At 35.3% G+C, this 21714-nt stretch overlaps 1 protein-coding gene across 1 annotated transcript; it reads left to right on the forward strand.

The window, feature by feature from the left end:
* The first annotated feature begins 15981 nt into the window (after positions 1 to 15981).
* LOC136203563 (mechanosensitive ion channel protein 10-like) lies at positions 15982 to 18846 on the forward strand. Its single transcript, XM_065994751.1, has 5 exons — positions 15982 to 17165; positions 17245 to 17413; positions 17751 to 18044; positions 18127 to 18329; positions 18415 to 18846. The coding sequence occupies exons 1-5, from the start codon at positions 16156 to 16158 to the stop codon at positions 18677 to 18679; spliced, it is 1941 nt and encodes a 646-aa protein (XP_065850823.1). The 5' UTR covers positions 15982 to 16155; the 3' UTR covers positions 18680 to 18846.
* Positions 18847 to 21714: the final 2868 nt, after the last annotated feature.

Consider the following 21714-nt stretch of genomic DNA (forward strand, 5'->3'; position numbering starts at 1 on the left):
TATTAAAAAAAATTATATTTCATATATATATATATATATATAGGCTAAATTTTGTTTTAGGATCCCTCTAGCTCTGAGCCCTAAGCAGGCGCACTCCAGACCTATGTCCAGGACCAGCCCTGCACGTACGTTAAGTTGTGGTTCAATTTTAATTGATAATTCTTATTTATATGGGTTCATGTGTAGTTAATTTTTTTTATTATATCACACGGCGTCGAAAAATATAATTAAACGTTACATAATAAATTTAGACGAAAAAATAATAAAAAAAAAATCAAAAGTAGCTATTAGAAAAAAAAAACAACTTAAGTAATTTCATAAGGGTAAATTAAACTTTTATAACCATATTATAAAAACTTTTAGGCAAAAGTATCTTAAGGTCCCTGATCTTTTATTGTTTGGTGCATTAAGCCCTCGATCTTTCATTTAGACACATTAAGCCCCTGATCTTTCATTGTTTGGTGCATTAAGCCCTTGATCTTTTATTTAGACACATTGAGCCCTTGATCTTTCATATACGAGTGTATTAGGCCCTTCCATAAATCAATTCATATATGAGTGTATTAAGGGTCTGTTTGGTTCAACTGTTAGTTAATAAATGTTGCTATTAGCTGTTTGCGGTTATAGTAAGCTGTTTGTTATTAGTTGTTTAATTATTAACGTTTCACTCCAAACCGCAGGAAATATATCGTTTGATTAGGTTTATATAACCGCAGTGTTTAGTATTTTCTCTGGACACTGCAACATATTGGAGCTTTTTACGAAAAGCTATTTTTTAGAGCTTTTCATGGACAGTTGTTTGTAGTTACGTTATTATCGATAAAATTATCCTTCTTATTTCCATAAAATGTGTTTCCTTTTTAACATTATTTTTATTTCTAGAACAAAAGTATCGAAAAACAAAGTTTTGTTGTATTCAATAATATTTTATTTTTTATTCTTTATATAATTTATTTTTATTAATTTGTATAATATATTTTTTATTTTATAATTTATTTGTAGATTAATTTAAAACATGTCCATATTAGAAACACCCATATATGAACTAACAATATTAACAGTTGAACCAAACAGACCCTTAATACACCCATATATGAATTGATTTATGGAAGGGCCTAATAAACTCGTATATGAAAGATCAATGGCTCAATGTGTCTAAATGAAAGATCAAGGGCTTAATGCACCAAACAATGAAAGATCAAGGTTCAATATGTCTAAATGAAATATTGAAGACTTAATGCACCAAACAATAAAAAATCAGGAGCCTCATGATGTTTTTTTTTTCCAAACTTTTAATCCCAGTTCTTTCTTTTAGTCTTTTTTCGGTTTTAGCAAGAGCGGAAAAGCTTCATCTTGTCCGTAGATCTATAGATCTGCGTGGTTGCAAAAACAGAAAGGACTCAGATTCGAACATCCGGATGAGCCTAAATGATGAAGCATGGATTACAGAGGTTTTTCAACGGGACTTGACTTACGAGAAGAATATGATTTCTATGGTTGTTGTATTTTTACCTTTTATGGTTATTATTGCTCTTTGTAGTCATTTCTCTTCCCTTTGTGGAGCTTATACTGGCTATAGCCTGTATGAGTTTATTTTCGTACTGTATGTTGTACCTTTTATATCAATGAAATGAGATATGGCATTTTTATCAAAAAAAAAAAAAAAAAAAAAACAACTGAAAATAAACTCTATTGACAATTCTATACATATATATAGAATTGTTGAATACTTTTAGAAAAACACATTATGAATATTTTAAAATGAAAAATACAAATTTCACATCATATAAAATTGGAGGAAATTGGTATCCAACTGCATTTTGGAATACTCATAAATATAAGTTTATGAAACATTAAAGTTAGAGTATTTCCAAGCAACTCTAAATTCATTCTTTAAAAATAATATAAATAATTGACTTCTACTAATTTGGAAGTGATTTATGCATGTCATCTCTAACAATATTCTTCATACTCATTTTTTATTTATTTTTTTATCATTAAAATTAGTATGTATTGTTTATATTTACTAAAAAAAAGACATGATTGAATTAATAAAATAAACACTAACAAAATGAATGAAACTTCTCATTTCCCTTACCATTTCCCGAAACCCCCAAAACAAACGCTCAATTAGTCATTTGATGAGTGACTAAGAGTCACTTGGAATTGATTTTTAGTCCAAACTATTCAAATTTTAACATAAGAGCTCAACAAATGAATCTCTGAGGAAAAATTCTACTATACTCCTGGTGTAATACACCCGACCAATTAAAAATACCACTTATACATGTCTATTTCTTAAACACCAATCATCTCTCATGAATTGATATTCATCCATCTTTTTAATTGGTCGGATGTATTGCACCCGACGTACCGTAGAACTTCTCCTATGAATTGATATTCATCCCTGTTGGAGATGCTTTTAATATTTATAACATTTTCAATTTGTGCCAACCAATTTCACATCAATTTTACATGAGGTTAAATTGGATGAAATTGGTGTAAATTGCATTTAGACATTGTTAATTGTAATTGTATGAAACTTTAGAGTTAATTAAGAATACATTCAGCTGCTGTCAGTCAATTTCAATGGCTTTTGTACACTCTCATGATATATTTGGGTAAATTACACCTATGGCACTTTACTCATTTTCACATTATGGTCAGTGAACTTCATTTCTTTCCGGTATGGCCACTAAACTTTACACTTTTTAACACCGGTGGCCACTCAATTTTAACTAACTTCTCAAAATGATCGTTAACGATCTCAAAATGAAAATATTCAAGAACTAAAGTTGTTCAGAACGACATTTACCATGAAACCACATTTTTTATTTTCGAAAATCACATTTTTTGGAGCTTTCTCTCTCTAAAAATTCACTTTCTCTCTCCTAACCAAACAACACCCAAATGACCTCAAAACGAAAACTTTCAAGAATTAAAGTTCCTTAGAATATCATTAACTCTTTGGATTTTTTATTTTTAGCCGTCAACAGTCGTTTTGAGACGTTAAGTGGCCACCGGTGTTAAAAAGTGTAAAGTTCAGTGGCCATACCGGGAAGAAATGAAGTTCAGTGGCCATAATGTGAAAATGGATAAAGTTCAGTGGCCATGGGTGTAATTTACCCTGATATATTTTGTGTTAAAGCTCTCGAAAGTTATAAAGCAGAATTCTTAAAACAGCAACAACATACTAAAAACTTATTATTTTGTAATTATTACAATCTGCAACTCATTAAATTAGATGAAATTGCATTTAAACATGTTTGTATATAATTGTACAAAATCTTGAAGTTAATATTTAAGAATAATTTCAGCTAGTGTCGGCCAATTTTAGTCAATTTCACTTATTTTCAACCAATTTCATCCACTTTCAATCACTTTCCTATGATATATTTTTGTGTTGAAAGGCCTTGAAACTTACAACGAAGAATTCCTAGGACAATGTTAAATGAATAATACTAACAAATGAAGATAAGATAAACACTATTCATCTGTTCCACAATACTTGTTTTTCTAGAGAATTTTTTTATTCCATAATACATGTTATTTTGATTCAATCCCTGCATATTAATTGATTTTTATCAAATATATCCCCATTTAAGTTGCATTTTTACTTTGGAAATAAATAAAAAAAATTAGTAGATACAATTAATGTAAGGGTAACAAAGTCTTTTATTAAAATTAATTGCCTTTTTAATTTTTATAGCTAAATTTTAAAAAAACATGTATTGTGGAACTGATGATGAAGTATATTATTCAAAAGGCTTAATACATAAATAACCCTTTGAACTTGTTCAAATGTTGCAACTGTCCCTTTCAACTTTCAATTGTAACAACTTATCTCTTAAACTTGTCCAATTGTAAAACATAACTCCAAATTGGGAATTTTTTTACCCCGTACTTGAAGCAACCGTAAAAACATTTTTCCGGATTCGTATCACGCCAAAGATTTGATTTTCACACTCCACGAGCGTTGCAACTTTTGTCTTTCACGTGTTTCTTCAATTATAGTCCACGTCAGCAATTTGGGGTTATGTTTTAATTGGGCAAGTTTAAGGGGTGATGTTTTACAATTGGATAAGTTTGAAGAGTAAGTTGTTATAATTAAAAGTTCGGAAGAGACTGCAGTTGCAACATTTGAATAAGTTTAGGGGTTATTTGTATATTAGGCCTGTTCAAAACATTATTGAAGACAACTAGATTAATGGTGGCGTGGGAGTGGGTGATGGGATATCAAAACTTGAAATGTTTGGGTAAGTGGGCTCCCCAAATGTCCTTACATAATAAATGGGGATTTCATTTCAGCCAACACATCACATAATAATTTTTTTTTTTTTTTTTTCTAAAATGTTAAACATGCCAATTACTATATACTACCTAACATCAAATTTAAAACATATTACTCTTCAAATATTATTTTTAAGCATTTCCTGAAATATTAAGGAGTTATATAAACGCATATTAAGGAAAACACTATTAATATCATATTCTTTCCATATTAAAATTCAAGCAACACCATCGCACAGAGAAACAATTCGACAATCTTTCCATTCAAACAAAATGTATGGAATCTAAAAAAAAAAAAGGAATTACCAAAAAAAAATACTTGAAATATGGAAAAAAAAGATGGAAGGTTCTTTCTCCCTCTATTAAATAGATTTAATAGATCTTAAATTTGCAAAGAAGAAAATGTTTAGAGCAACAACAAACAAATAGAAACTTAAAATTGGAGAGGGTACGCACCTTGATAAAAAAAAAGTTTGCTTTAATGTAAAGGTAAATTACACCTATGTGCCTTGGAATTTACAATTATTTATATTACGGTCCAACGGTACATTTTTTGGATGGAATTAGATCAATAAACAACAAGTACGACAACAACAAAAAAAAATAATAAGAAATAAAACCTTATAAGATTCACAAGAAAAGACTACAAAGAGTAAAAAAAACTCATAAAAGGTATAAAAAAACAAAACATATACTTCTCGTAAATCGAAATCCATAGAAAAACAACTGTAATCAAATCTTCAGCATTTAGGTCATTTCGAACATTAAGATCTGGGTCATTTCTTTTGACGTAACCACACAGATCTATGATCTACAGACAAGATAAATTGTTTCCGTTCTTGCTAAATATGAAAAAGGAATAAACGAAAGAGTGAAAAAGATCAGATACAATTCAGACAGATAAAGAGATCTGGCAAAATATATGAACAATGCCTAAAAAGAAAATAATAATAAAGAAAAACACATATATTTAACCCAGTTGGGGGAGGAAGAAGTAATAAGAATTTTCTTCTTTCTCTTTAAAATAGACCGTCAAAATGATACAGATTAATGTTGAACGAGTTGATTTTAATCTTAAATCAATAAAAATATTTCTTCTTTAACTAAACTAGAAAGAGCTAATCCCAGTATTCACAGACTATATCCTTAGGAATGGTGAAATCCTCATTGTTGAAGACATAAACCTTAACAAAGCTTCAAAGAGAAGATTGTAATTTTGATTAATGAAAAGTTGATTCATCCTTACAATAAGGAGACTTATATAGCTCTCCCAATTAAAAGTAAAAGACCAAACTAATCTACCTAGGGTTACAAGTCATTAAGGAAATATGGGAAAGGAGATGCCAAAATGACATTTAGGGAATTACTTCTAAATGACAAGATAGTAAATAAAGAGTGATAGAAACAGTAATTAACAAAAAATCAAAATTCTGGAAGATTTCGTCCTTTTTTTCGCCTGGCCATTTTCGGCTGAAAATCCATGCCACACTGCGTGTGGCCTTCAGCTCGTCAGCGTCACACGACGTGTGGGCAGGGCACATGTTGTGTGGCACAACTCAGGAGCTGTCCAAAATTTGGCTTGAGCTCCACACGATGTGTGGGTGTGTAACACGTCGTGTGGGGGCAAATTTGAGCAGTTTCTCCATGCGTTCACCCTTGCTTTATATCTCACCTGACTCCCTTTGTTGTGACTCCAATCTTTGAAGAAGATGTCCACATCACAAAAGATAAAAGATTTGAAATTGGATAGATTATAAATTTTGGATAGAAAAAGAAAGAGAATAGAAGAAAAAGAGGAGGTTATTCTCAGATATTAATATGATGTTGACTTTTAACTATCAGTTTGAGCTTTTTTTTCAAATAGTTTCATGATATGGTATCAGAGCCAGTGTGATCAAGTGGTCTAGGGTTCGATTCCTGGCAGCCCCATTTGTTAATTTAATTTAATGATAAAATATAGTAATTTTATTTATTGTTTTTAATTAAATTCGGTTTGTTTGGCTTAAAACCGAACTGCACCAAATATTTCAGTTCAGTTATATTTCGGTTTTATATATTATTCGGTTCGGTATGGGTGTGAATTATTTTAGTAATTTTGGTATACGTTTTTTTTTGTTTGGTTCAGTTTTGAACGAATACACACCCCTAGACATGATAATATGGACTTGTGTTGTGTACACTTCAAACCTAATAGGCATTCACGTGTGGATCTGTAGCAAATATTAACATGAAGTAGATTTTGGGTCTGTTTGGTTCAGTTGTTAGCTAATAGCTGTTGCGGTTGCTGTTAGCTGTTTGCAGTTGCAGTAAGCTGTTAGCTGTTTGTTATTAGCTGTTTTTTTTTTGGTAAGAAAGGAAAGGAAAAAAACAAAACCTTTTTTTTTTTTTTGTTATTAGCTGTTTGTTATTAGCTGTTTAATTACTAGTGTTTGGTAAAATTATATTGAACTATTGCTGTTCGGATTTAAAATATCTAAAATGGACATGTTTTAAATTAATCAATGATGAAATTATAAAAGGAAAAATGTAAAAAAATGCCATAAAATTGCTTTTGGCCCCTAACGTTAGGGGTATAATTGCATCATTTTAGACGTTAATGGTAAAATTCCTCCTAGCTACAAATATTAGAGGTATTTTTGCACCCTATCATATTATAAAATAAAAAAGTGTGTTACACAAATTAATAAAAATAATCTATATAAAAAATAAAAAATTTATTGAACGCAATAAAACCTTATTCTTCCGGTAATTATGTTGTAGAAATACAAATAATGTTAAAGAATAAACATATTTTATGGAAATAAGAAGGATAATTTTGTCAATAACATATAACTACAAATAGCTGTTTATGAAAAGCTCCAAAACGCTGCAGTATCTAGAGAAAATGCTAAACGCTGCGGTTATATAAGGCTAACCAAACGCTATATTTCCTGCGGTTTGGAGTGAAACGCTAAACGCTCTTCCGAAAAGCTGAAACAAACAGCCTCTTTAACTATCGGCTTCAACTTGATTGCGAGTTTTATGGTGTTCAATGGTCAACCTTAACATTAGAGGTACTTACAATGTGAATCTGAAAATATTTTGAAATTAGGAACAGAATTGTTCCGCTGCACTCATTGACTTACAAACAAGTCCATGAAGTATTAAAAAAAGAAAAGCTCTAAAGTCTTTATATATTTCACAGCATCCACATGTTGCAATAAAACGTAATATAATAATGGAATTAGATACTAAAATAGCTTTAAAATTTTAAAGAAGAGCTAATTTAATTTTTATATATAAAATTATATAATTTCAATCCCAATAAATAAATAGTATAATTAAATGTTTTACTAATACAAATTGACAGTTGCAAACAAGTTAACCTCTCTTTAACAACATTTGATTATCTCAATAATAATTGAAAAAGCCGAACACATTCAAAGATTTATTCTAATGAGGTGGGATAGATTAGCTCAAGATTGTCCTTAGTGTTTAAAATAAAACATTTGCAACCAAAAGCTCGGAAGTATCATATCTTAGGTTTTCGCCTTTTACATAGTTCATAAGGAGTTTTCTTCAATATAGGTCTAACAAGAGCCCTATTAAGAATGTAGCATGCTATTTGACAATTTCTCTATAAAAATACTTCGGAAGCTTATTCTCGCTCAACATTATCCTGACCATTTTAAACAGAGTTCTATTCTTCCTCTCAACTACCTCATTCCATTGAGGAGTTTTATGAGCAGAAAAGTTATGGTCAATGCCCCTAGTTTCACAGAATTTATCAAACAATTGGTTTTTGAATTATCAACCATTATCAATTATGATATGAGTAATTTTCAAGTCTTTATCATTCTCACTTCTCTTACAGAGTCCTGAGAATATCTCAAATGTTTCATCCTTACTACTGAGCAAGATGATGAACAAATGTTTCAAGTCTTCTTTCGCACGGACGTAGAGGTTGAACAAAGCCAAAAAGATCTAGATACAGTAGCTCTAGAGGACGATTGGTTGAAATTAGGGTTTTACATTTGAAATATTTTCTAATTTGTTTTCCTGCATAAAATAATCATTTTCAAATTTCAGTATTAATATTTCTTCAATAAATTGCTTTCTTGCTAATTTGGTTATAAAATTCATAGTATTTTTTTTTTGAAACGGAAACGGAAACGGACTTATATAGAATCAGAAGCGATTACATTAGAGAGAAACTGGGGAGGAATGTCATTCCACTCCAGACGACCAGGCTGAGAGCCAACTGCCCGAGCTAACAAGTGGACAGCATGGTTCGCTGATCGACGTGCAAAAAGCACGGAAATACAATTGAAAGAATTCATTAGAGCCTTACAATCATCCATACTTAAACTTACATAAGCAGAAAAAGATAAATTTCCTTCAAAGGCCTTCACGAGAAGTTGGTTGTTTGATTCGAATTCGATACGGTCTAACCGGAGTTTGTTACACCAAGTAAGAGCTTCGCGGAAGCTAAACAATTCAGACGTGAAAGCATCCCAGCCACCAATATGTGAGCTGCAGACGCCCCCAAACACCGGCCCAACGAGTCACGAATCAAGCAACCAGCTCCCCGGACCTCGAAAGCAGCATTGCAGGAGGCGTCGAAGTTGCACTTTAGCCAACCAGGAGGTGGGCGAGACCAGCGAGGGGGATGAATTGGATCTCCATCCGGCCTGTTGGTAGAGGGATAGTGGATTTGAGCTGCTTGCCAGTCCCTTAATTCCGACAATGCCAACCGGAGGGTCACTTCGGGGGGCCTCGGCGCATGGTGCCAAAGGGACTGGTTACGGTTGGACCAAATGCCCTAAAGAACCGCCAAAAAAACAGCCAAAATGTTCGACGAAGCACTCATGAGGAAGTGTTTCGCCCAGTGGAAGAAGTCATCAGAATTTGAAGTAGGCTGACCAATTGCAGAAAGAGACCAAACCAGAGCCGCCGCATGGCAATTCACCAAGGCATGAAGAGGGTCTTCAGAGTGAAAGTTACAGCAGGGGCAAGCTAGGTCGATGTCAATGCTGCGATCCACAAGGGCCAATCTAGAAGGCAGGCAGCCGGACATAGCATGCCAACAAAGATCTTTCATTTTCCCCGGAACGTTGGTGGACCAAATACGATTCCACCAAGGTTGAGCAGGGGGAGAACTGTGTGAAATATTAGAAATGAGGCGAAACCCGCTTTTGACGGTGTACTTACCAGACTTATCTAGAAACCAAAACCAACCTTCCTCCGAGTGGCGTCTGGTCAGAGGAATCTTCAGGATGAGCGAGCGGTCTCGGGGAAGCAAACGATTGATCAGATGCATATCCCAACCCGTACCAGACTCAATAGTCAAGTCCCGAACCGAGAAGGACTCCATCCCAGCAATAACAGGAGTGGCTAAAAATGGATTGCTGACATCCAGAATCCAGGGCTGAGACCAAATATTTAGAGCGGAATTCCCGGAAACAACACGCCGACAGCCCGAACGGAGGATAAAGAACGACGCCAAGAGGCTGCGCCAAATGAAACTTGGCGAGGAGCCCAGTGACGCCTCAAGCAAATCACATCTCGGGAAGTATTTTGCCTAAAAAACCAAGGCAGCAAGAGAAGAAGGGTGGGACAAGAGTAGCCAAGCCTGCTTTGCAAGAAGACTAAGGTTAAAATCTCGAAGCTACCTGAATCCCAACCCCCCGAAACATTTTGGAGAACTAAGACGGTCCCAAGAACGCCAATGGATGCCCCGCGAGCCAGAACCCGCTCTGCCCCACCAGAAAGAATTAAGCTGAACTTGAATTTAGTTGCAAAGGGATTTAGGGAGGAGGAAAACCTGCATTGCATACACGGGCAGAGCCTAGGAGACCGTTTTCAACAGAATATGCTTGCCAGCTTTTGAAAGGAACTTGTTATTGTTAGATATTAGTCTTTAATATTGGTGTTGTGGAAATTCCACATGGAAAGAATAAGAAGGAAATCTGTATTTTATTTTGTCTAAGAGACATCTGTATTGTCTAGAGACATCTGTATGTCTAGAGACATCTGTATGTCTGGAGACATCTGAATGTCTGGAGACATCTATATTGTCTGGAGACATCTGTATTTTGACAACCAGTTTTTTTGGCTATAAATATCTTCAATCCTTCATACCTTTTCACTTACTGTTTTAATTATTCAAATACGTTCATAGGGAAATTAGTGAAATTGCTATCATTAATTTTATGTTAGGGAAATCCTAGAGGAAACTTAGTCAGAAACCCAATAGCAATTGATAGTGGGGGCTAATATTTCCTTAAGGACAGAGATTAATCACGTCCCTATTTTATGTTTGTGATCCCATATTTCTAACAATCTTAAGGAAATATTATGGAGAACGTGCTGAAGAATGTTGGTGATGCTGGTAAACTTGATCGGTTTGATGGGACGAATTTCACTCGTTGGAAGGAGACTATGAAATTTTTTCTGATCACTCTGAATTTTTTTTACATTCTGGACATTGATTTGCAATCTATTCCAGAACCGAGTGACAAAGATACTGATGGAATTGTGGCTGAACGTAAGAAGCGAGAAGAAGACGAGGCGCTATGTAGAGGATATATTCTGAACCATCTCTCTGATCGTCTTTATGATTTGTACATTCCTGTACAAAAGGCAAAGGATATATGGATATCACTGGAGACAAAGTATAATTCAGAAAAGCAAGGGGCAGATAAGTTTATCACTATGAATTTTTTTGAATTTACTATGAATGATTCTGCATCTGTACTTGACCAAGTCCATGAATTTCTTATATTGGCCTCTAAATTTAAGGATTTTACTATAGACATTCCAGAGAAATTACTTGTGGGGGCAATCATAGCCAAATTACCTCCAAGTTGGAATAACTATAGAAAGAAACTGTTGCACACTTCTGAGGATTTTAATTTGGAACAAATTCAGAAGCATTTACGAATTGAAGAGGAAACTCGAATTCGTGATAAGAAACATGATGTTGCTTCTAGTTCTAAAGTTAATTATGTCAGTAATAATCAGAAGGGGGGCAAAAAGAGGAAAGGAAATTATCAGAATAATCTCAACAACAACAAAAAGTTTAAGAAGAATTTGTCTGATGTTGTTTGTTATAATTGTGGTGAAAAAGGACACATCAAAAGATTCTGTAAGAACCCCAAGAAGAAGGATAGCAAAAATCAGAATAAGAAGGAGAGTGAGGACAAAGCAAATGTTGTTGAACATGTTGACAATAATGAAATTATTGCCATGGTTTCTGAGTTGCAAATTGGTATGATCCAAGAATTGCATATGGCATCTCTTACCATAAGCAATGATTGGTGGTATGATTCTGGTGCAACTACTCATGTTTGCAACAACAAAGGACTCTTCAAGACTTATATTGATTCTTCTCCAGACCATGAAGTTTTGTTGGGTGATCATCACTCTTCCAAGGTTCAAGGAACCGGGACTGTTGAAATTCAGTTTACTTCTGGAAAGAAAGTTATTCTCACAAATGTTCTTCATGTTCCTCAAATTAGGAAGAATTTAGTTTTTGGTTTTATGTTATGTAAAAAGGGGTTAAAGGCTGTAATAGAATCTGATAAAATAATTTTGTCTAAGGCTGGAGCATTTGTTGGGAAAGGTTATGTCTGTGATGGAATGTTCAAACTGTCTATTAATAAAGTTGAGAATTCTGCTTATTTTCTTGTGCATGCAATTGAATGTACTTCTTTTCATTTGTGGCATAATCGTTTAGCACATACCAATTATAGAACCATGAAATATATGTCTAAAAATGGAATGATATCTTATGGTAATGATCATGAAGATAAATGTGAGGTATGTGTTTAAGCAAAAATGAAAAGGAAACCATTTCCTAAAATTGAAAGAAGTACATAAATGTTAGAACTTATTCATTCTGATATTTGTGAATTTAATGGAAATTTAACTAGAGGAGGTAATAGGTATTTCATAACTTTCATTGATGATAGTTCTCGTTTTACCTATGTTTATTTGTTAAAAACAAAAGACCAAGCATTTGAAATGTTTAAATGTTATAAAGCCATTGTAGAGACACAAAAGAATAAGAAAATTAAAATTCTACGCAGTGATAGAGGTGGGGAGTATTTTCTTACAGAATTTTCTTCTTTTTGTGAATCTAGTGGAATTATACATCAGGTTAGTGCTCCTTATAGACCTCAACAAAATGGAGTTGCTGAAAGAAAAAATGGTGTTTTAGGGGATATGCTAAGTGTAATGCTTGTTAATGCAAATTTGCCACTTAATTTATGGGGAGAAGCTTTGCTAACCGCATGTCATATACACAACAGAGTACCTTCTAAGAAATTTAAGGTTTCACCTTATGAAATTTGGAAAGGAAGGAAACCTAATATAAGTTACTTTAAGATGTGGGGTTGTGTTGCATATTACAAGGTCCCAGATCCTAAGAAAACTAAATTAGGACCAAGGGCTTTGAAAAGTGTTTTTGTGGGCTATGCTGAAAATTCAAAAGCATATAGGTTTTTGGATTTGGATTCTAATGTTATAGTGGAATCACGAGATGCTGAATTCTTTGAAAATAAATTTCGTGGCGATTCCACAGGAACAGAAACCTCAATAGCACCACAAATTTCTTCAAACTCAAATGGGAAAAGAGTTGTGCCTGATTCTTCTAATGAACCAAGAAGAAGTGAAAGAACTAGAAAAGAGAAGAATTTAGGTCCAGATTTTATTAATTCTCAAGCTATTCTCTTTCTGGTGGAAGGAAATAGAAATGGGGTTACTAATAAAATACCAATTGTACTTACTGTAGAAGATGATCCCAAAACTTTTCAAGAAGCAATGGCTTCTAGAAATTCAGCTTTTTGGAAAGAGGCAATCAATGATGAAATGGATTCATTGATATCAAACAATACTTGGTATATTACGGACTTGCCTCCAGGGTCCAAAACTGTTGGATGCAAATGGGTATTCAGGATTAAGTATAATACAGATGGATCTATAAATTCTTTCAAAGCTAGATTGGTTGCACAAGGCTTTACTAAAAAAGAAGGGGTAGATTATTTTGACACTTATGCACCTGTAGCTAGAATTTCATCCATTAGAGTACTTATGGCTTTAGCTTCTATTTTTGGTCTATGTGTACATCAAATGGATGTGAAGACGGCTTTTCTAAATGGGGATTTAGAAGAAGAAGTGTACATGAAACAACCTGAGGGTTTTGTTCTCCCTGGAAATGAAAATAAAGTTTGCAAATTGGTTAAATCCTTGTATGGATTAAAACAAGCGCCTAAACAATGGCACGAAAAATTTGATTCTGTTATTTTATCAAATGGTTTTACTTATAACTCAGCAGATAGGTGCATTTACTCTAAGTTTACAAAAGATTATGGTGTCATCATATGTTTATATGTTGATGACATATTAATCTTTGGAACCAATATGAAAGGAATTGATGAGACAAAGACCTATTTGAGTTCATGTTTTAAAATGAAAGATTTAAATGAAGTTGATACTATCTTAGGTATCAAGGCTATAAAACATAGTGGGGGTTTTGCGTTGAGTCAATCTCATTATATTGAAAAAGTGCTTAATAAATTTGAGCACTTAAAGTTTAAAGAGGCCAATTCCCCTTATGATTCATCTTGTAAACTTAGTAAAAATGAGGGAAGAGGTGTTGCTCAACTTGAGTATGCTAGTGCAATAGGAAGTATAATGTATGCATCACATAGTACTAGACCAGATATTGCATTTGCTGTCTGTAAACTTTCTAGATTTACGAGTAATCCGAGTCGTGAACATTGGAAAGCGATTGGTAGGGTTTTAGGTTACTTAAAAAGAACCAAAAACCTTGGATTATATTATAATAAATTTCCAGCAGTTCTTGAGGGTTATTCAGATGCTAGTTGGATAAATACTATCGGTGATAGTAAGTCCACAAGTGGTTGGATTTTTATGCTTGGTGGAGGAGCTGTTTCTTGGGCTTCAAAGAAACAAACTTGTATTACTCATTCCACAATGGAGGCTGAATTTTTGGCCTTAGCAGCAGCAGGAAAAGAAGCTGAATGGCTGAGAAATATGTTATTAGATATTAAGTTGTGGCCACAACCGATGTCAGCCATTTCTTTGAACTGCGATAGTGAAGCTACTTTGTCTAAAGCTTATAACAAGATATATAATGGAAAGTATAGACATATTAGCTTAAGACATTCATATGTACGACAGTTAATATCAGACGGGATTATAACTGTTGTATATGTTAAGTCTTGTAATAATTTGGCAGATCCTTTCACAAAAGGACTTCCAAGGGACATAGTATATAAAATGTCCAAAGAGATTGGTTTAAGACCTATATGATTACATCAGCAACAACAGAAACCCAACCTATGTATAGTATTATCACTATGTAAAGGTTCAATGTGGTTAAAACAAGTTGTTGATAACTGATTGATATACTAACTATAATAATAAATTATATAGTATATGATTATTAGGGTGAGTCTTAGACTCTTAATGAAGCTTCATATGTTGTATTTGAACTTCACCTATATGGACAGAAGGAGTGGTGCCGCTCCTAATGAAAGTGTGGTCTACTTTTATAATTGTCCATGAAGTCTAGGATGAGCGCATGGCCATAATAGTGCTACCATTTCTATGAACGTACGTTTATATAGAAGTTATGTGTGTGATACTTCCGGTATAACAAAAGGGATTATGGCTCAAAAGCGGCAAGCCGCCATTAATTTCGTTTTTCCTTGAAGTGTTACACTAAGTGGAGGTCTAAATCGCAAGATACCGACATTTATGCATAACTCTAATGAGATTTATTTAAACACCAATACATAAAGCCTAAGTGGGGGATTGTTAGATATTAGTCTTTAATATTGGTGTTGTGGAAATTCCACATGGAAAGAATAAGAAGGAAATCTGTATTTTATTTTGTCTAAGAGACATCTATATTGTCTAGAGACATCTGTATGTCTAGAGACATCTGTATATCTGGAGACATCTATATTGTCTGGAGACATCTGTATTTTGACAACCAGTTTTTTTGGCTATAAATATCTTCAATCCTTCATACCTTTTCACTTACTGTTTTAATTATTCAAATACGTTCATAGGGAAATTAGTGAAATTGCTATCATTAATTTTATGTTAGGGAAATCCTAGAGGAAACTTAGTCAGAAACCCAATAGCAATTGATAGTGGGGGCTAATATTTTCTTAAGGACAGTGATTAATCACGTCCCTATTTTATGTTTGTGATCCCATATTTCTAACAGTTATTCCAACCCGAGATCTTTTTCCAAGAGGTATCTTTGATGAAGTTAAAAGTTTGACGGCGATTCCGTCCCACACAAGCAGGGAGCCCAAGATATCTGCCCCGCCCACTAGAAATAGGCATTCCAAAGATTGAGCAAAGGGAAGCTTTCATCCCACAGTATATGAACAAGTCTTATGTGCCATACATCCATTAAATCCAAATTTTATTTTAATGACATAAAACTTACTTTAACATTTGATCATTCCAATATCAGCTACCTAAATTTTACAATACTTCCCTTGCACAGCGTCCGTACAATTTATCTCTCTTCCTTCCCCATCTCTCTCAATTTCTAACAGCATTTGATGGAATATAAGAAAACCATATTAATTACGAACCAAACATGTACCCTTCCTCATTTGAATCTCTTTTGTCCCTTTGTATTAAGTAGACTGGAAATAAGTGTTGCTTTCAAGAAAAAAAAAAGAAAAAAAAAGAGACCCAACTTTTGTTGCATTTTGGAGGGAAGTCAAGTCGTCTTCCTACACATTTAGTGCGTTCCAGTGATTAAATTGAGTCCATTAATAAGGTCTTCACCACTCAGCAGAGAGTGAAGCTTCAAGCTTGCAGCAGGCAAAACACATGGCTCACCAAACGGAAGTTCCTCCTCCGACTGTGAGCATCAATATTCATGTAGAAGAACCACTCGTCTTCTCAAATGACAAACAAAGAGACAACAATCTGCCAAAACGCAGCCCCGAAAAGCTTCTGGATTCTGGAACTCAAAATGCAGAAAGAATCGGATCAGAATCCGAGAATGATTCCGCAGATGAAAAAAGCATTAAAAGAAAAGGTAAGAAACTTGGGATATTCGTTTTCCTCCTCGCTTTCGAGTCAGTTGCATTTGCCTGTGCTGTTGTGCTTTTCGTAATGAGCTTCACAATGGATAGATTGCACAAACCTGTATTTTGGGATCTAGGTTTATGGAAATTGTGTTTATTGCTATTTACAATCATCTGCGGAAGATTGATTTCCCAACTCTTTACTATGCTTATACTGTTTCTCATTTGGAGGTTTTGGGCTAACGAAAGAGCTCTTTATTTTGGGTATGGAGTGAGGAAGAGTATTCTGTTATTTGTATGGGTAGGTCTGGTTGCTCTAGCTTGGGTTTTGATAGTTGATCGGAGCAAGTATAAGACCGATATTGTCAAGGATGTAACCAGAGGTCTCGCCGGTTGTCTAATTGGAGCTTTTCTATGGCTAATGAAGTCTTTTTTAGTCAAGTTAGTTGGTTCTGTCCATGCCACTAAATTGCTAGACAAAACTAAAGAAGCTATCTGTGTTCGCAAGCTTCTTATTTCTCTCTTAAAAAAGGAAGAATCAGAACATCGTCATGTTAACTCTATTGAAGAGTTTGTGAATTTGGTTGCAACCAAACTGTTTGATAAAAAAATTGAGCCAGAAAAACATGATAACGATAGGGTTTCTCGCCGGACCATGAGGGAATTGATGAATGCTATTCGAGGAAAGAAGCTACTTCCTCTACCCCATGGAGATGAAAAGGACATCGATGGAGATGACAAGAAGCCTGATCAGGCAGCTGAGGAAGCTGCTGCTGATATTTTTGCAAAATTGGAGCCTGATTCTAACGGGTTGGTTATACCTTTATGCTTACAAGTTCATTGATTGTTTATTTGTTTATGTATGCTTACAAGTTCATTGATGAACCAGGTACATTTCCCTTGAAAAGATATTGCAATCTGTGAAAGAAAAGAAAGTTATTGATCAATTAAAAGGGTTAGCAGAAGGTAAAACAGATGATGAATCAATCAAGAGAAGCAATGGGCATATCACTTCAGAAGATCTGAAGATTGAAGAATCAGTTTTCAAAGATTGGATGGTTAGATTTTTATCATTTCATCTTTCATTTAATTTACTGTTAATTTGTCCGTTTGAATTTCAGTTTTGGCACAATTTCCTTGGCAATATCGATATAGGCCTGTGTTCGTTCAAATCATATCCTGTGTATTTCAGATTTGTCAATTAAAGACCAGATTTTGCTTAAATGCAACAAAACTGAAGTGATGGGGAGAAAATGTGCCAGATATGCTTAAATTGAAGTACATTGACAATTCGATAGAGAATACGGGCTAAATATTGCTTTTTAACTAACTAATTAACAGAAGAATACACTGTTTTTTCTTCAATTAGTAATATAACATGTTTATCTTTAACAGGTTGAAGTTTATAGGGAGCATGATTCATTGAATAGTACCTTAAAACACAGCAAAACTGCAATGGATGAGTTGAATGTGATAGCTTCTGTGATAGTGTTGTTTATAGTAATCGTTATGTGGTTACTTTTCATGGGATTCTTAACTACAAAAGTACTTGTCTTCCTATCAACTCAACTTCTACTGGCAGTTTTCATGTTCGGCAACAGCGTTAAGACTGTTTTCGAAGCTGTCATTTTTGTGTTCTTGGTTCACCCCTTCGATGTTGGAGATCGTTGTGTTATCAATGGAATACAGGCAAGTTCCTTACATTCTTGAACTGCACTGCAATTATATCAAACTGGTGATTCTCATTGATGTTTTGATGCATTAAGTGCAGATGGTTGTGGACGAGATGAACATATTGACTACAACTTTTCTAAGACATGACAATGAGAAAATATATTATCCAAATGCAGTTTTGGCCACCAAACCTATAAGCAATCTTTACAGGAGTCCACCAATGAATGAAACTTTGAATTTTGCTGTTAGTCTTCATACTCCAAACCAGACTATCGAAAAGCTACGAGAGCGTATAAAAACGTAATGCAAACCATTTTTTTAATAGAATTTGATTCATTATGTTCATATGGTTATAATGAATACGTTTGAAAATTTCAAAATGCAGGTATTTGCTGAAGAATCCACGGTGGTGGCATCCGGATCATAGCTTGAGATTCACGGAAATTGAGGATGTGAACAAGATGAAGTTAACACTGTTTGTTAACCATACAATCAACTTTCATTATATTGGAAAGAGGTTGAAAAGAAGATCAGAGTTGGTGCTGGAGATGAAGAATCTCTTTGAAGAGCTTAAAATAGAATATCATCTTTTGCCTCAACAAGTTAACTTAATAGGTTCTGTTAGGTGTCTGCCTCACCAGTTTGATTAGTAGTTAATTATCAATTAGTACTTTAAGCAGTATGTGTTTACGTGTCCATTTCTTATTGGTCCTAAGAGTTGCAGTTAAGATGTAGTTAGCTAGATTAAGAATAGTTTGAGTACTGTTTTTGTAATTCGCCATACTGTAATGGCTATATAATCCTTAACTGTTTTCAATATTTTGAGCTTTTTCATTTCTTCTCTCTTGTGATCACAATATGGTATCAGGGCATTATGATTTATGATCACTATGCTTTTTCGATGGTTAAGAAATCCTATCTAGAAGCATTGCAAAATAGCAACGACGATGATAGTAAAGAGAACGAAGAGAGTGGAGATTATGATCAACGTCCATCTGAGCTTTGTTGACATTTAGAAGACTTACGGCTTCACTGAGTTGATCAATTGTACATTGAGAAGTGGAGGAAACGAGCTCACGTGTACAAGTGAGATCAGCAGTCAGCTTGGCAAAGCATCCCTGCAACTCAGCAGATGTGGCATATTCAGGATTGGCCGTTGTCCCAAGGTTGGGCAGTTCTGTTCTCAGCTTGGCAAAGTGGTGATCTAACTCAGCCGAAGTTGCATATCCTGGAGTAGGTGTAGAGAGATTTGTGATTTTACCTTCAAGAGAGTTCATGTGGTTTATCATCAGAAGGAATAGCTCAGTCAGTTTGGCAATGTGATCTTGCTTAGGTTGCTGTGATTGGACGGTGGTCACAACACTGATAAGATCCTTGAGTCCCTTAATTTCAGTAAGAAGTTGAGTGATGGCAGAGATATTTGTTGACTCAGGATGAGCAAACCTAGCAGCATCAGAAGTGGTGAACTCCTGGAGAAGAGATTGAGCCGTTTCAATGATTCGACGGCCAGACTGAGTTGCACTAATATATGCATGTTGCTCAGTGGAAGTTGGCTCAGACGCAGGAATGGAGGTGGAGCTGGATGGTGGTGGAGTTGGGTGCTTACTAGCTTGAGTAATTGGGTCTTGATGAGGTGCAATACCAGGATGTTGAGGTTGAACAGGTGGATCCATAGCTTTCTCCCCGTGTTGAGTGGCTGGATCTTCGAGCACTTGCTCGACAGGATTTAGATTCTCTGGAGTCTTGGCATGTTCCTCAGTGCGAGTAACAGAGGCTTGATTTTGCTCCGATTCCTTAGGAGGAGACTCAACATGGTGGGAAAAATACTCGAACTGGATAGTGGATGGATCCGCAATTTGCTCCAAAGATGGAGACTCAGCTAGGAGATCAATAAGAGGGGTTTTGACAACTTTCTTTTTTAGTCGTTTGAGGGACTTAGTTTTTGGAGGTGACGGGTCAGTTTGAACATGGACATCCTCAACCTCGGCTTCAACATTCAAATCCTCTCTTTGATGTTCCTCTTCTTCTTGTTCAACATATGCCTCCTGATTTTGCTCAACATTATCTGGCTCAGCATGATCTGTTTCTTCAGCATTAAGCTGAATATCAACCTGTCTTTGTTCTTCTCCTTCATCAGCTTGCTCAACTGGAGTTTTCTCAAGATCAATTCCAATGTTCTGAGTGCAGTGAGATTTGGGTGTCACAACCCAATCAATTGGATCAGCTTCAACAACTTTCAATCCAGAACTTCGACTTTTCTTCCTCAGAGGTTGTTCTGGGGATTCTTGACTTTCTTCCTCGGGCTCAGCTTGCCCTTTCCTTTTCTCTGCTGACTTAGGTGTAAACTGAGGTAGGTCAGCATCAACATTCTTTCCTCTGGTCATAGCCCTCTTCTTTCTGGGCACAGTTTCAATATCCTTTGCACAAGTGGCAAGTGTCTTTCTCTTCTTCTTTGCCTTAGGGGAATCGGTAGGAGCTTCCTCTGGTTCAACTTTTGGCTCAGCATCTTCTGCTGCTAGCTCAGTTTCGATTTCTTGTTCAACATCGTTTTCTTCCTCATCTTCCTCAACATCTTCACCTCCCTTTAGAGGTTGGTTGAACAATAGCCCAAATAGCAGAGCCGCGGTTATTTCTGTTCCCAAGCTTTGAGTCTCAGTGATGGTCTCAATCTTGTGATCTTCAAGGATCTTGGTGATTAGAGAACCTAGTCAAAGTTTCTTACCTCCACGTTGAAGTGCTCCCACCAAAAACACAGGCATATTGAGTGGGCAATAGGTTAGCATGTGCCATATAAAGCACTGCTCAAAGTTGGAGGCAGACGAGACTGAGTTCAGTTTAGGGAAGATGAAGTTAGTGAATAGGTAGTGCGCCATCTTCTGGTTTTGCCCCATACTGGTGCTGGAGATTTCTCCTTTGTAATTTTTGGGTTTGCAAAATCCCTTCATCTGGTCAAGCTTTTCCGTTGATACCTTTTCTTTTGTTGTTCTAAACTCGGTTCCTTTGTTAGGCAAGTTGAGTAAGGTTGCCAAGTAGGACGGAGTGATTACAATCTTATGACCTTTAACGTGCGTCTTCAAATAGTCAGCATCGTCCTTGTCAACATGGAGACCGGAGTAGAATTCCCTAACCAACCGAGGATAGGTGGTTCCGGGGAGAGAGAAGAGGCCTGTCCATTCGTTCTTCTCAATCCATTCACAGAATGGCTTTTCGGCGGTAACGAAGCTGGGAGAGAACCAGCGGCACTTTAGGACTTCTAGGTTGTGGAATTTCGTGTGAACCTTTACCATGGCTCTAGCCTTGGGTTTCTTCTGTTTTGAGGAACTTGTCGGGTTCGTTTGTCGGCGTTTGCTCGGAGTTAGATTAGACTGAGGAGTAGATTTAGGGCTTTCATCGGTGATCAATTTTCCAGAATTTTCACCGGAGATTTTCTGAGTGTTGGTCATTTTCAGAGATTTTTGTGTAAGATTTGAGAGAGAGAGATTCTGAATACCAAAGGAATTACGTGTGAAGAGATTTGAGGAGTAATTCATCCATTATTTATATATATCTAAAACGGTCCTATTAATTGAACTAACCGTTTTTCCTTAGGGCGTTCAACCGACAGAGATTCTGTCATTTATGACATTTCCGGTGCATGGGTTGTCTCATAATTGTTTGCCTCTCCTAGGTGCTTTTTATTACACGT

Source organism: Euphorbia lathyris, chromosome 8 (assembly GCF_963576675.1).
Source record: "Euphorbia lathyris chromosome 8, ddEupLath1.1, whole genome shotgun sequence".
NCBI classification, from domain to species: Eukaryota; Viridiplantae; Streptophyta; class Magnoliopsida; order Malpighiales; family Euphorbiaceae; genus Euphorbia; species Euphorbia lathyris.

What these genes read in the sequence shown, in the direction of transcription:
- LOC136203563 (XM_065994751.1), top strand. Translation starts at nt 16,156, where the DNA reads ATGGCTCACCAAACGGAAGTTCCTCCTCCGACTGTGAGCATCAATATT. An exon ending in CAGTTTTCAAAGATTGGATG is followed by an intron (nt 17,414 to 17,750) that starts GTTAGATTTTTA and finishes TATCTTTAACAG; the next exon opens with GTTGAAGTTTATAGGGAGCA. An exon ending in GTGTTATCAATGGAATACAG is followed by an intron (nt 18,045 to 18,126) that starts GCAAGTTCCTTA and finishes CATTAAGTGCAG; the next exon opens with ATGGTTGTGGACGAGATGAA.